Raw genomic sequence first — 16994 nt, 5'->3', positions numbered from 1 at the left:
ATAAAATTTTTGATGCTTCATTTCTCTCAAGCTGTTACGTTTCTTGCATCCTATGTACAAATTCGCTATTGAGATTTTGAAGGGTGTTTGAAAATCCTGATTTCAATTTATTTCTACGTAAGAGTTGTATTCGTTATTCAATTCAAATATTTTCACGTTTATTTGACAATATTATATAGTTATCGCAAAGGATCAGCGCCTTATCTTGGACTATTTCTTGCCTTTAATTTTTTTTTTTTTTGTTCCTACCAATTTTCTCGTTTTTGTTCATATCATTGAGATTAAATGTTTAAACTTTCTTCGAGAGTTTTCTAAAATATAATGGCCTTTAATTTTTATTCTCTCCACATAATTTAACCAGGTTTAAATGGAAATATTCTTTATTTTTGAGTGCTAATTTTTTTAGCAAATGCTATGTTTCATGAAATATTTTTGAAATGTGATAGGAAAATGAAGTTTAAATTTTTCCCTCCAGCATAAGAAAAACTTTGCTTACTTATAATTGCAATCGTAATTGGCATTGAATCTTGCTTCTCCTTTATTTGTAAATTGTCCTATTTCCTTTACCTTCTTTGCTTCTAATTTCTATTCCTCTTCCTACCAGAAGTATCACTTATTTCCTTACTTTTTTTTCTAAAACATCAGTTATCGTGCTGAAAATGATTGTATCATTTGTCTTAGTTTTCAGCAATGAAGTTCTCTTTGTAAATCATATTTATCATTTTTTAGTAAGTTGCATAAAATTCCCCACATATGTACTTGTGCTAGCAACATAATAAATGTGAAGGAAGGAGGAAAATCGTTCGTCGCATCCATCGTCCTTTTCGCCACTGGATCAATTCGTTATTGCAAAAAGAAAACCTGAGTTCATAGTAACTGCTACAATTTTTCTTATTTGGAACTTTTTCGGAACAAGTAATAACTTTTATTTTGTTGTAGTTGCTCATTCAACAACAGTTACCGGTTCTGATTGTGTCAACGTGTTTTCTCTAATTACAAGCCTTGTTAATGATTCACATAAAACTAAGTTCATCATACTACTGCATCTGACCATTTAAAATCTCTTCCGGAGCAACCATTAACTTGTTCCATGTAAATTAACTCGATTTTCAGAAGAAAAAGAATAATTTGGAACTGGCCTGAAATAAGTTGCAGTCAAATTCAGATGCGAGCAATACAGTTATGTAGAATGCACTTCTCAATAGTAGCAAAAGGTTGCTTTAAAATGTACTCAAAAATATTAATGTTTGATCTACTACTGGTGTTTCATGTATTGTGTTTGTAATTTACTGCTCTTTTCGTATTCACTTTACTTTCGATACTATTGGAGTTACGTAGCAATTTGTTATCCCTATGCAGCTTTATGGTATCGCTCAGATAACTTCAAAATATAATCCTTTGTCTTTTGAACGTCAATGAAAAAATTCTGGATAACCGCAAGGAACCGCTAAGGAAGAACAGCCACATGCCTCGATAACTTCAACAACAATATAGATCTCTTTTGTATCCTTCAGATAATAACACCTGAAAAGGATGCTGGCAGTGATATTTTCTGCATGATATTGTAAGAAATTCGAATTATTTGGAATGGAATCCAATCCCTTCTTGCTTTTCGTTTCTACCTCTTCTCCGGATCTATCCTTATTGGATAAAAAGACACGCAAAATGAATGTTTGATTTAATTCGGACTTTTCTCCACTTTTTTTAATTTTTATTCGCTAAGATTAAGATTCAATGCATCATGAAAAATCAGTGGCTTATTTGATTTCTTGATAGGTAAACATTTGCTATCAATTAACTGGCTTTATGATCCTTACAAATAGATGGGAAACAAGGAGGTGGAACTTTCCATGTTTCATGTATTCAGTAACACTCGTTGCTACTAATGAGAGTGAAAAAGAAAGCAGTTGATCCACTGAGTAGGAAAGTTTCGAGAAAGAAAAAGAATGAGAAACAACGTTTGGAACAAGAAATACAAACTTTTCCAAGCATTACATAATTTCACTTCCTCCTTTCCATACTTTTTCAGCTCAGTAAATTTGTTCGAACTAAAATTTTGAAATTAATATTATTGCAGTAATGATTTTGTCTAGGATTATCATTTAAACCAGTTTCTCGCAGTAACTCGAACTCACCGGGATGTCCAATGTAATCCCTCTGGAAGAAATCAAGAATAGCATTATTATCAGTCTATTTTTGTTTTTCTCAGAATGCATTTCCATAATTAGGTTTTTCAGTTGCTTGTTATGCTGAACTTTGTCATAATTTCAAATCTGGCTTAAAATTATACTTAATTTTTGTTTTGCTTATTAAAATAAAGTGCGGGAAATCATATTAGCATTGACAACATTTACAATAAAGTGAGCTAAATAAAATGATCCAGTCGTAAGCATTTCGTAAAACCCAGTTTTATCCAGCGCTCCCTTTCGTGTACAAAATTATATAACCGGAAGATGCTTTACACCGAACGATTATGCCCGGTAATGTTACGATAACTTTCAATTGTTGAAACATGAATAGTTGATTGAATCTGGGTAATTAAAATTCTAGAAATACTAGGTTTATTCTTCAAAAAATTTTGTTTAGTAGTAGCCGTGTAAACAATTTAGATTGATGATTATTCACTGTCTTTTTTTTCCCTGGAAAGTTACACGGAGCGGAGACGATGATGAACTCTTCTTAGCTGTTATTATTTCATCAAAAAATGAAATACGTAGAAATTTCACTTGGGAAAATTTTGTGATTTTGTCAATTTCAAGCTCCTTTCATGTAATTTAATGTGTCCTGTAGAGAGTAAGAAAAGTTATTGACAGGTCATCCGCAAGACTAACTAATAGTAGGAATAAGAGACATTAGTTTGTGATTAATATCTCTATCAACCTTTTTGCTCCTGGAAAATTCAAATCAGTGTTAATCATCAGCAAGTAATATCTTGTTTGTTTTCCACTTATTTATTTCAACAACTAATTGTAATTAAGCAAATGAATTTTCATATTAAAAACTACAACTAAGTTCCTGTTCCTATTATCCACAATTACTTGTAAGTGCTGTTTCCTTATCTTTTCATCACTTAATTATCTTTAATTATATGGTATTATGTTTATTATTTGAAATGAAAGGGAAAGATGTGGCAAAGTTACTTATAACTTTATAACAGAGAGAGAGATATGCTGATTGTGGGGAATGTCGGATGAAAATTAAAGGATGTCATACACTTCGTAAATTTACTTATATTCTACTTTTTATTTTATTTTTACTTAAACCATTGACCAACCCGTCAAATTTGGTGTAAATACTAAAGAAACTGAAGGCTTGTCTTGCTTTATGCTTTAACACCAATTTGTTGTTGTTATCTCCACGTTACAAGTGACTTTATTTAAGATTTCATTTTGATAAGAGACTTCAGACTTCATTTAATTCATATTTCTTAAGATAGGAAATACTTCTGCAGTATCGTAGATCAACAATCAGTAATTATTATTATTAAATGGTTCTTAGTGATAATAATAATTTCAATCATTTTCGGATAATAATAATCATGGAATGAAGTGTTTGGTGATAAATGGAATATATATCGTTCATTTAACTAATCTGAACATATCCGCCATTTCATTTTTCACCTACAGTCTTAAATCTAATACTTTACTTTATCTAATAATTTTATCTGTTAGAAGGTTTATTTTTTCACTTACATATCGTTCGTTCTCCCTTTCTACAAAATAAATTCTTCACAGTACGTTTTTCAAAATTTCATTGAATACTTTCATTAGTTGCCACTATATTTTTTTTGCCTGTTTGATAAAAATAATCAAAGCATTCAGTAATCTGAACATAATCATCGTTATTACCGTTACTGCCATGATTATTATTATCACCATTATTATCATTCTAGTTGCAATCACTTCAACAATTTCCCAATACTTGTTTAGGATACCTTGAAAGTAAATTGCTTATAGCTTATAAGAAAGTATTTATGATGTATGGCTGAGCTATTAAACTTCAGAAGTCAATCGATACATACACGTTCAAGCATTGATTAAATGCGATAATTCTGGTGATGCTTTGTAAGAAGAGGCATTTGTTTTTTTTTCTTTCTTTTTCGCTGATCAGTTGAATCGATGCTTTAAACATGTCTCAGCATGCTATCAGCAACGTTGTCACCATGAAAGGCATTAATCAGTATCACAAATATTGCAATACATCGATAAACATATGTTCTTTCACTATGTAATCATATAAGGGTTGCATCTGGTGCCGATGGTGATGAACAAGTTTTCTAATTTTCATCTAATACCACTTCTGCTTTTATGGTTTTCACCATCCTTACACCATCCAATGAATTTTATGCTTGCAGATTAGCGATTACATATAATCCCATCCTATTAAGAATTTTGAGCGGCTGATCTATGATCATTAAATCTTTGAGGAATATCGTTTTATTATGTTGAGTAACTGAAAATTCTTGCTTTTTTTTCCATCAAACATACTAATATTCATCAGTTTCATAATCAACCGAGAAGCTTATCAAATATGCAAATTATCCTATGATAGCTTAACTTTATGAAACTTCTTTCTTCATTGTGACAAATTTACATAGGACATATTTTAGACACTCTTTAAATCATGTATTCACACAAAAAATAATGGCTTCCAGTGTCAGCTTCACGCTTGACCATTTGCTTTCTTAATTGCAAAATTTACAAAAATCAGTTTCGTTTCCCAAACAAGGATATAAAAATTTTAGGTGCTTATTTAAATTTTACTAATCATGAGAACATTACGAGTAGCTATCTTCCAGTCTTATGTTTCATTAAATGTCAAAGATCGAGAATAACTAAAGATGTACATAGGCTTACTTATTAAAGAAAGAGAATTATCATAACTATTGCATTTTAGCGGTAACCATTAGCACAACTATGTTTTCATACTTATTATTATTATTATCAGTATTAACTTCCAGAGTGTAAAAGAATGGATTTGATGGATATCTTTAAATCAAATTATTATTATTTTTAATGATCACAATTCTGGCGAAAATGGCGCTAGTGAGACTGATAGTGTTATCAACAGTACTACTGACTTTATTTGTGTGCAAAACGGCAGAGCAAAAGTTATCATTTACATTTCATTTGTTAATTGAAGTTTCTCATTCACATGCAATTACTTTGCAATGACCGCAGAAATGGTCGAAAATTTTAAGTCCAATCAATTGAAATGGAAAAGTTTGCAAATCAGGCAATTATTGGCATTGGATTAATGTCGTTTTATTGAGAACAAATTTCAAAAAGCATCTTTCTTCATTGTAATATCAATTCCTATTTAAAAATGGAAGTTTCTCGAAGAGTTTTCTATTACTTCTCAACTTCACTTCCGTTTAAAATTACTGAACTTCTCAGTTGCATATCAATTTCGATGAAATTTCAAATATCAATGGAAATTTAAAACAACCGGTTTCAAATAACTGCTGGATCAAAATCTAAAGACAGCATCTTGTATCTAAAGACAGCGTCTTGTTTAACCATTTAAATTCCTCCCTTACCTTTAAACAATTTTTGGCAGATGTCTGTGCTGGATGCTTTAGAGCATACTGATTTAAAATAAACTCGGAATCAGCATTCTCAGACTTTGCCATTTTGTTAAAAAAAGCAATCGTCATCAACTATAAAAGGAAAATTATTTTTAGGTATTTCGCATACCTGCAATTATAGTCCTAAATCCACGGACTCCAATCAACAAAAGCAGGTGACGCCACATATTTGATTGTTTGGGCGTATTTTTTGCTTCTTAATTACTCCTACTTAATTGCTACATATTTGTCATCAACAGGCTACCATTTCTGATATGTTTGTTTACCGATCACATCATCTCAGATTTAAAAATTTTTCAAAGGAAATTAGGAAGGAACTGCTTTCTTAGTTCCTCTTCAAATTATCTCACTTTTTCAAAAAATCCTGTTAGTATTATACAATATAAATTATTGGCTTTGATCTCACCAATTCCTCTTTCGCCGTCTTCAATGATTCATAATTGCAATTTTCAACTTGTTCTTAACATTCTTCTCAAAAATTCCAAAAAATTTGTTACAATTTGTCGAATTCCGTGTCACTTCCTTTAATATGAAAAGTAAAGGGAGAATAATTGTCACTTCTACATTGCTCATCAGAAAGCACTTGAGAAAAAAGTCGATTTTGATTCAAGAAATTAAAATTCAATCTTCAGCCTTATTCAATCTTGGCAACCAAACCAGCAAATTCAACGACAAAAACTGCAATGGCGTAATTCTGAACACATTATTGGATTAAGTCGTCAGGTTAGATAATTAATTTATTTGGGGATGAATGTATATATCTTTTTCTATACTAACTAGTATTAGTAATACCATCGGTAGTTCATTAAGGCTTATAGAGAAAGGGCAAATTATCAAAATGTAATTTCAGGTGGTAAAACAACCTTCTTCAATCAATAAAAAACTTCGAGAAAATCTTATAGCGATTGTTGGCTCAGAGTTTCAAAGGTACCTTAATTTACAAATTTTCCGTAATTATGATGGAGCTATTCTGATATTTTTTCATTGCTTTTGATATCAATATGGCTATGGTTTTAGCAATAAATTAAGAAATTCTTTGTTTCAAATTCGCAGAAATACTATGAAAAGAAGAGGAGACGTGAATGCAACAGCAAATGTACGCAAAAATGGCCAACTACCATTGGTTTCTGTCCCATTCATCCTAACTGATAAATTCCAACCGATCATTTTGAGAAACAAATTAGGACAGTCACAATTTGTTCGTCCTCGAAAACTGATCGGAAAAACTTCGTCAGAAGGAATGAAAAAAATTTTGGATCAAGAGAGGACACGGTTTCAACTGCAATGGTTCAACTTCAGACATAGGTAACTTAGCACATTTGGATCATTCTTAAGTCAGTTTTGCACACTTCCATTACTCCGAAAAGGAGATGTACATCAACAAATACATAGATCCTGAAGTAAACGGAAATTTCTACCGGCTGCAAATTAGTTGACAATTACCATTTGCTTTCAGAATTTGACATAAATTTCAACGACCAGTTCTTGAAGAAGTAAATACCGGAAGTGGCATTGATGCACTTTTCTACCATAAACTTTCTCATTGTTGAAATATTCTCCCGTACCGTACTCCGTTTGGAAACTGTTTTTATTATAAAAAGCTTCTTAGATTGATAGGAATGATAATGAGCAATTTCTGATTTTGCTGCACTTTTTACCAAGCTTGTGTTCAAAATGAAAATTTTAAATTGTGAAGTGAAAGCGTTTTATTTACGCCACCGAATTTAATGTGACAAAATCATAATTAATAATGTCTAAAGTATATCTTTTTCAAGAATAAAAAATACTGTTGCGGTTGAAATGAAATTTTTCAACTATTAATTTTATATTGTCATTTTTTTTACAGGAAGAAAAAACAATTCCATTTCAGACCGTTTAATTTCTCGAATCAACTTCCGATGATTATGAAAATCGATGCAACAAGTCATCTACTATCTCTAACAACCACAGGATCACCTATAGCACCTCTTTTACAAAATAAAAACAATTTCGATCTAGAAAGTAGAGATCTGAAATTATTTGGTCGTAATAAGTTCCGTTCAAAATTCCTCCAAGAAGTGCCCTTAACAACCGTTGATATTTTTGGTGTTAAAAGCAGTACTCCTAGAACGATGGCACTCGAGCAACAATCGCAACAAGAGACTCAGCACGTCATATTCCAAAACGTTGAGCAAACTTCAGCAAGTCAATTTTTCGAATTAAAAATTCTTATCAAAGGTTTTTTAAATCATACCATCAAATTTCAAATACCACGTCGTCAATCATAGGATTAATTTCTTTTCCCAAATCGATTTCAGTACTCTACCACCATAATCCAAACTTTGCCGAACTTTTAGAATAAATCCACCGAAAAAGACCACTTTCGAAAGAAATTAAAATCCTAATTATCAATTTTCTCTACGCTTATCGCTTCGCATTTTACCTCTCACGGATAGAACGACATCCGGAGATGTGTAGACTTTTGCGAATAGCAAATTTAATAGAAACTAGACGTTCGAGAACTACTTTTCTGAATATTTAATTACTTAAGTAAATTTTATATCATTTCTGGTCACTGATCTGAATTTGCATAACTTACTTCAGAGGCGCTATTCTTCATCCATACTTTTAAATAGTTCCATTTGCAATCACAATATGAATTTTTTCGCCCCATTTTCAATTTTTTCTATTTTTTTCTTTTGCAGTAACGGGATCGGTGCTTCCAACGACGATAACGGTAGTAGAGGTTCACACTTCACCGCCATTCACCGTTCAGTCTTCCCTTCCTGTTGCGCAACTTGTTCCGAGTTTATCACAAAGTTTGTCAAGCAGTGCTGCACCACCTGGTTTCTCACCACCCAACGATGAAGTGGTTGCGCAGCTGAACGACGCTCAAAACTTCCATGCATTAGCAGAACTTATGCAACTCAGGCGACATTTTAGTAGAAACGGCACTAATTAATTTCAATGAAATTGCACTTTAGGGTAGCAAATATTTTGTAAGTTTTTATCGATATATTAATTAAACTAAGTGATGGAGAATGACTCACCGTTTTGATTCCCGCATAACTGAACACAAGAAAAATTGGAAAATAAAGAAAATTTTCACTCATGCATTTATCTATGAGCATTTTAGAATTTGTCATCTCGAGATCTTTTTTTAAATCTTCTTTGATGCTTCACCACAAATGTCAATAATATGTACGTGCCGATGTATAACCATCCTATCAATTAAAATATTGGAATGCCATCTTAATAATCAAAAAAAATATTGGAATGCCATCTTAATAATCAAAATTTTACTTCTTCGTAAAATGAATCCAAAATTTGGTCAAATTGATTAGAACTGATTTAAATTCAAAGTTAAAAAATTTCCAGTCTAATGAAAAATCGATTCATATAATACACCAATTATCAAACATCAAACAACATCACCTTTTATCTCCTCACTTCTAATTAATATCGCTGTTAATTTTTTTTGACCAATACTTCTTCCCGTTTTATTATTAGTGTATAATAATTTAACACATTTGTCATGTTATCATTTATTGTGAAATAATAACTAATGTTTGTATGCTTGAGTGTATACTGTAGTGTAACTTTCAATTTATTCTAAAAACTCACATATAAATGATTTGTTTTGGATAAGGTAAAGCATTATTTTAATCTTGTTCATGTGATAATTCATGGAACATTAATTTTTAACAGAAGTTAAAAGACATTGACAAAAGACATTTATTTCTGAAGACATTTATTCTAAAGACATTTATTTCTGTTTATATTCTAGCAAGTGACAAATAAAATATGTTGTCAAATAACTTATATTATTAACTGGTACTGTAATTATAATAATAAATACAATGAATACACCACATTTGAACAACTCAAAAACCTTTACCATAATCAGATCAATTCGTTATTCTGTTGCACATCGCATGATTCATCGATTACTACTGCACCAATATGTCGTATTTTAGGCCTACTAATATTTCCTGCAATGTAAAGCAGTGAAGGAATGTATTCGACTTGAAAGATAAACAGAATTTTGAGGAAAATGATTCGAATAGGTTTTAGTGAAAGAAAAAATGACTTTAACTAGATGATTGCGAATGCTTGACAATTGATGAATTTGAGGACATAGCTTTCATAACTGCATCTACAAGTTTCGGTGTATTGATATGTGCCGATATGAGGTAATTTTCCATATTTTCTTGTATCGAAAATTTTGTTTCCTTCACTTTTTCATCTTTTTTCAACATCTCTCTGCAAATTCAAATTCATCAATGAGTAAAAATTATGAAATGTTTTTCGATGCCAAAATTAAGGTTTGCACTATAGATCGAATGTCGTTTTAGAGTGGGGTTTCAGACTGTTTCGACATAAATCTCAAATTGAAAAGTTTTGGGGGAGGGAGCGGAAAAGACACCTAGCTTTTCGTTTTAACAGTTCCTGCGCATCCGGATAATCTTTGATCACATCATTTAGATCTTCCTTGGAAAGAACAAACAGTGTTGAATAACCTTTCGAACGAATGTTTGCAGTTCGACGATTATTGCCACCAATTGCCAATAAACTGAAGGATTTTTTGAAAAATTACATTTCTTTAAGCATTCCAACTAGAGATAAAATAAACTTAAAAACAAGAAATTTTATGGTTCAGAGAAAGGACTAAACTTCTTAACAATAAATTTATATGAAACATTAAAAAATTTTGGAAGCAAAAGAACCATAGGCGAAAAATTAAACGACCTGATTTCACCAAAAACTGATCCTTCAGTAAGTTCGGCGAAAACTTTGCAACTTTGCTCATCATCGACAACCTGAAGAATGCCATCGTTGACAATGTACATTTCCTTACCAACATCGCCCTAAAAATCTAACATTCATAAGCTGGTCAAAAAATGAATCATCTACTGATTAGTTCATCCTAATAGTTGACTGGTGGATAATTATTGATATTTCTTCAGTATTTTGATAGTAAAGCGAATAAAAATTGGTCAATTGTCCACTCATATTTTCACACAGATTGGTACGGCATTTTTCTCTACGATTTATCTGTCATATTATCACACTACGAAAATACTGAAAGAAAAATTACTTTCTTGCAGATCATGTCACCAGGAAGAAAGATTACTGGTCGAAGTTTAAGCACTAACTCGCGAAGTAAAGCTCGATCGCAATCCTTTAGAAATTTTTAGAATTGTACTTTGTAAAAGAATGTATCACACGATAAAATTGAAGAAAATTGTTTGAAAATAACACAGTTTCATTTTCTCGAAAATCAATTCTTTATTCTTCATTTGTCCCATAAAGTTATTATTTTGTCTTTATAGTAAAAAGTCTACAAATTAAAAAATTCACCAAAAGACACCTGGAAAAGTTGAACCTTACTGAGCGTATTATAATGAACTGAAAGTGCTAAATCCGTTTGTAACTTCAGCGGCAACTTTTCGATCAATTTCTTTTCGTCTGGGAATTATTTACACGAATAACAAAGTGCATAAGTTTTCACGTAATATTTCTAAGGAACCAAATGGACTTGATCTAGTCAAAATTGTTTCCAGTTATCATAAAGAACGATTCAAAGATTAGGTAACACACGACGAATCTAGGCTCATAACCTTTATTGTTAACAAACCTAAAGTTTTCTGCTTTTGCCACGTATACATAAACCAATCACGAACACGACTGATAGTATCCTTGGATAGACCGAGTCGTTTACATTCGCTTAGTACTTGATCCATGGACTTACGGTACTGCTCACGATTACGATTTGCATTTGAAACGATATCTCGGATCTAAGAATTAATTCAATTTGAAGACATTGTCTAAACTTAAGTTTTACTAAAAAATTTAAAATTAGAACGATGAGATGTATTTAAATACCACCAGCTAATACATATTTGACAATGATAGAATGGTTTACTGCTTGGATCAAATGGTAATCGTTGATATTCGAACAATTAGTTCTTTCTAAGTTATTGGGACTCAGATTTTTGCGAACTTTAAAAGTTTCAAATTGAATACAACTTATCTGTCCAAGTAGTAAAGCGAAAACGAAAACACCCATCATCCAAGAGAACGTCATGTAGATATATTCAACAATGTTCGTTGGTGCCGGATTATTGCCAGTTGATGTTGCTACTGCTGTCGTGAAGTAAAAACATCGGATGTAAGCATTTCCTGAAATAGATATTCATGTTACTACGGAATCGATATCTACATCATCGTGGAATTTTAAGTTCAGTCATAATCTTCAAGCTATTTGTTTTCTGTGCTCCTTCAAACTTAATTGTGATTGATTTGTGTTATGAAAACTATTCAAGTGATTAACATAAAGGTTATCGCACCATATCAATGTTCTGCTCACCTTGATTATTGTAAACCCATTTATTAAGATACCATTTATTATTCATTCTATAAGCGATTTGCCCAAAGGCTTGCCAAGCACTCAACATGTAATATACACAACTGTTACAGTGAATTAAATAAATCATATATGCAAGAGTTTTCGTTATCCTGCAAACTAATTGCATTCCAGAATAATTCAAAAGAAAAAAAGCGTAATTTCAAAAATTTGTATGCTTATGAATCCAAAAACAATGCTTTCCTGGCATAATGTAATGGACTTTATACTTACAATACCTGATTATATACGGATTTGAGACTGAATTATCGAGGAGGCTGAACAGCTGCCAAAATGATGGAAGCTGAAAAATATCAATAAATATAATTGGCCAACAGCTGAACATTCGATAGTTAAAAGGTATCGAACAATCATTTGCATATCTTTAGTTTCATTTTTTTAACTTTTTTAAAACTGGAAATATTTCTAATTTCGACAAAATTTATACTAAAAGTCGACCTTACATATACGTACAGCACGCCACGCAGCAAGTGGTCCTGTCCTGACATACATAATGTCGAATGGCATCAACGAAAGTAAGTCAAGTTTAAAATCGTTACTGTGCACATAATGTTTCGCCGTTTCTTTTATGTCTTTCTGATGAGAATACAAAAACTGATGCATGGATGATATGGCAAGCAAATAAGTGATTAAATAAAATAGAAAATAAATGGGAAACGAAGTATTCGACACAGAACAATATACCAAAAAAGTAAGCATTTTAACAGATATTCGCGCCATTAACGAATAAAATTTTAAATAAACCTGAGGACTGCATGATATGTAAGTTTTCATTTGCATATTTACATGTTTTGTTCTATATCTGTTTATATGCAAATATATTTTATCTCTACTTCATTATTGTTTACTTTTTTCATCCCTGGACGTAATGAAAAGTAAGCAATAATAAACGTGAGATGCATATCATATTTATCTTTTTTTTTAGATTTATTCCACCAATATTTATTAAACAAATTACTTACTACCGGAAGCCCACCACGCATGAAACGAAGCCTTGGCTTGATAAATAACATATCTACCAAATATATAGCATCAGCGATGTAATCAGCGATAAGCCAGTAAACCAGATTAGATTCTGTCTGATATGGATAGGAACTTCGTAGTGGAATACCGAAGGCATTGTATAGAAATGCTATCACCACTATGGTCAACCAAATTAAGTATTCTCGATCTGGAACCATGAAGAGACAGGATCAAGCAATAAGTTTGAAATCGAAACGATACTGAGGAAATATGGGAGGGCCTAAAAAATGGGCAAAACCTCAACATTACTCAAAAAGCCTTGCAATTTAAGTCACAAATAATTAATATGCATAATTAGAACTTACACTTATCAATCTTTATCAATGAAATTTTAGGTTCGATTATTAAATGTAAAAGAGTGGCTGAAGGGAAAGAATTACAACAGATAAACAATCGGTAGGTACAACTTTTCCTTTGTCCTTCTTACCATAAGGTTGGGTTATCGGGATGATGGAAGTGAGCAATTAAACTTATTACTGTTAGTGAATAAGATATTAGTAAACAAACGGAATGGACTGAGAGATGACAAAAAGATCCGTCGCAGATAGCTCCTGGATTTGTTTGTATTTTTAACACTTACTGGAGATATACCCGGCTAAAAAATAGAAAACTGCTTTTAAATTTCAGAAATTTGAAAATTAGAAATATTTACATTTTCTCTTTATCTCTTTTATTCACTTATCATTCCTTATGTTTGTAAATAAAAAGAAATAAGCTAATTTTTAGCTGAAATTCTTAATTGGATTTGAAAGTAATTGCTTGAAAAACTGACTTGAAGTCCAATCAAAGACATCAAGCTTGGACGATTTTCTTTCCTAGCAGCAACTTCAATATTTTCTGAGCATTTATCTTCATCCTCTGATTCTCTCATTATTTCATCAACCACCTATTTAAAGCAAGAAGTTTAGAATTCAGGAAAGAAAAAGTTTAACAGCATTATTTGCGAAGTTTTATCACGAGAAAAGTGTGATCACTAACTTAGTTCGCATCGAAGTTTCGACTTAAAGCTCATCAATATAAGCACTTTGTAGTAATTAATTGCAAGAGGTGAAAAGTTTCCTCGACGGAAAATTTAATGCAAAAATGAGCTATTGATGAAATTTTGAATTCATTTTCCAAATTTTGTATTCATTTTTCGAACCAATTTCCGAATTCGTTTTTTCATTACCTCATGATCGTGTCTAAAGTTACATTTATTACAAAAGTTATCTGAGTTTACCAGATATCTCAGAAAATACTGCTAAATAATAATTTAGTTCTGTTACCTGAGAAGTGCGGCGTCGTATACTACCGGTTAAAGCATGAAGTTTTCCTTTCATAATGAATGATAGCCTCGAATGGTTATCACCATCACTAATAACTTTTGTAATTATCTCATTCATTTGCATATTATCCCGCCAATCAGTGGAAGCAGATGGACATCTTGGAATGCTCGCTTGTCCTTCGATTTCCTCCACCTGCACTAGGGTCTCAAGCTGTATGTCAGGAATGTTTCCTTCAGTTACCGCCGGTAATCTCTCGACCGAATGAAAAACATTGTTGTTTATAGTTGAGTCCTCATTCTCTTCCATCACTCGCATTTCCCTGTGGATAGACGAACTGAACAGTAGATAACTAAAGTCAGCAAATCATACTCATACTTGACAACAAAACACCACTTGACCTTAAGATATTCTTTAGTTTAATTATAATTTTCTGAAAAAATTATATGAGCATATACTGAAATCTCATAATTTATGACTCGAGAAAAACTGATGCATATGAATGTTTTTGACATTGAGAAGATGTAAACATATTTCAACCGTTTAATAAAAAGTAAGCCAAGTTAAATAAATTCATACATCATTTGATGTGGTTCGTGTGACCTTTGCTCCTGATAATTTTGAAAGGAATGCATTTGGTTATGATTCTGAAATTGTCGAAAAATCAACTACTTCAAAAGAAAATTAACTTGCGTTTTTAATTGAAAAATCTAATCAGTTTCAATAAATGGATGATCCTAGACAAGAATTACGACAGTTTACAGTTAATAGCACATTATCCCGGCAGTACTATTGATGCTTGTTGTCATCCCCGCAGTACTAGGATGTTTATTTCAATTACAAGATCTCATTTACAACTTTGCTTTAGAATTTAGCAAGATTATAAATATTAGCAATCTATTATTTGAAAGATTTCCAAGGAACGGTTAATTTGAGCACCGATTAGCTTGGTTAACGTCGAATATTGGAAAGAAGAAAGTTAACAGTTATTTGCATACTCTGTATTGACGGAGACCTCATTTGTCCTGCCTCGCGCAACATTATAAGAATGTATAAACACAAGGAACAGGAAACTGGATTACGTGTCTTGGTAGATAATTCAGTTGAGATTCAGGGAAACAAATTTAAGGGCCTTTCAATTATCTACACCACTTTATTAACAAATTAAGGGTGCAAATGGACAAAACACTAATAACTGTCAACAAAATTATTCTACATCAATTCTAGCATGAATTTTGGCAAGAATAGTAATAGTGGAGCATTACTTTAACTAGACTAAAGTCTTTTGAAAGATGCTTGGATTTGGAAAAAAATGAGGAAAATTGTGATCAAATTCACTCTGCAAGTACATTTTAATGATGAAGATTTATTGGAGAAGGAAGTCACGGCACATTATGTGCTTTACATAAAACTCTTCTTTCCGACTCATTGTTTACACTAGTTGCCATGGTCTCCACATTCATTTTAATTATTATCATCACTATAATTAAAAGTATGCAGTTATAAGTGCTATTCCTGCTCTCAATCTTTTTCATTCCCTTTCATTGGTATTTTTCATAAAATCCAACCAGATTTTGCTACAGGCAATAAATAAAACGTAAAAGCGGAAAAGTTTTGGAAAACCTTTCCAATATAAACGATAGATTATTAGTTGAGTTTTACATCAGCGATCATCAATAAACGATAGATTATTACTTTTTTTTATATGTCATATATATCTTCCAAAGATCACAAACGCCCAGTATCCAGAAGGATCAAATATCCCCGAGAATTTCGAAAAGCATTCAATAAACATGTCCTCTTTCCTTTCTTAAGGATGTGTTCTTTTTTATTTCTTTTCAAAATTTGGCTTAAATTGAAATTATTGTCAATTTCAATTACTAATCTTCTCATAGCTAATTCCGAGCAATCAATTCTCCTCTTCTATATGACAAAACCGAAAAACACTTGATCAAAAATCACAACCGCATGAATCTCCACACATTACAGATTCACACTACACAAAACTACTGCTTACAACAGATCAAGTTTACCCGCTAAAATGAACTTTTTTTTTCCTCAAAAAAGTATGATCTAAATTCCATCAGTGATATTCGGTATTCTTAACCATTGCCTCACTTTGTTATTTTTTAATTCCTCCGACTATTAAGATTCCGAATATCATATGATTCCTTAAACTGATTACAAAACAAATTTTTGGTAGCAACAAAAAAACCACAGTTCGCATCGTCTTAAATGTTAATTAGAATCAATCTTTAATTAACACTTAGATTGTGTCACATGTCATTCTTGAACGCTGATGACTGAGAGTTTCGATGTGGGGAATTGTTTTTCTTTTCTTTGTTGAACTCGTTTCTCGGCAATACAGATTTATTCGGGAGGTAATATTGTTCTTGCACAATATTACTAGTTAACAACAAGAAAAAGATACAAATATGTATGTATATAACCCGATGAATTGATAAGCAATGATAAATGAGTTATAGAAAAAGCAAATAATATGATCAACTAACAAACTCCTTATCGTTGCCTTGGATAATAATTTGACTGTCGGTTAGTTGATAGGTCGTTGAGTTGGAAATATGTTACGGGATATGTATTTAGCGAATAGAGGAATATCGTAGTTTGTTATCCAAGAGTGCGGATATGTGAAGATATCGTTGGTTATGGGTTAGTCGCGGAGGATAAGCGATGAGGATGTATCGTCTGCTCGATT

At 31.8% G+C, this 16994-nt stretch overlaps 2 protein-coding genes across 2 annotated transcripts; one reads left to right on the top strand and one right to left on the bottom strand.

Annotated features, from left to right (window-relative positions):
• Nucleotides 1-6647: 6647 nt before the first annotated feature.
• On the top strand, nt 6648-8528 carry LOAG_03534 (hypothetical protein; the record flags this gene model as incomplete). Its single annotated transcript, XM_003139071.1, has 3 exons — nt 6648-6892; nt 7458-7804; nt 8272-8528. The coding sequence occupies 3 exons, from the start codon at nt 6648-6650 to the stop codon at nt 8526-8528; spliced, it is 849 nt and encodes a 282-aa protein (XP_003139119.1).
• Nucleotides 8529-9657: 1129 nt separating this feature from the next.
• LOAG_03533 (hypothetical protein) lies at nt 9658-14602 on the bottom strand (the record flags this gene model as incomplete). Its single annotated transcript, XM_020446350.1, has 14 exons — nt 14282-14602; nt 13789-13902; nt 13524-13611; nt 12956-13164; nt 12432-12569; nt 12212-12276; nt 11937-12085; nt 11571-11749; nt 11205-11364; nt 10938-11035; nt 10665-10748; nt 10316-10434; nt 9993-10139; nt 9658-9829 (listed from the first exon to the last, which is right to left on the bottom strand). Exons 1-14 carry the CDS (start codon nt 14594-14596, stop codon nt 9658-9660), a joined length of 2037 nt encoding a protein of 678 aa, XP_020303292.1. The 5' UTR covers nt 14597-14602.
• Nucleotides 14603-16994: the final 2392 nt, after the last annotated feature.

This window comes from Loa loa, assembly GCF_000183805.2.
Source record: "Loa loa unplaced genomic scaffold supercont3.18, whole genome shotgun sequence".
Lineage (NCBI taxonomy): Eukaryota > Metazoa > Nematoda > Chromadorea > Rhabditida > Onchocercidae > Loa > Loa loa.
The sequence above is the reverse complement of the archived record's forward strand: the minus strand, read 5'-3'. Positions and strand labels throughout refer to the sequence as shown.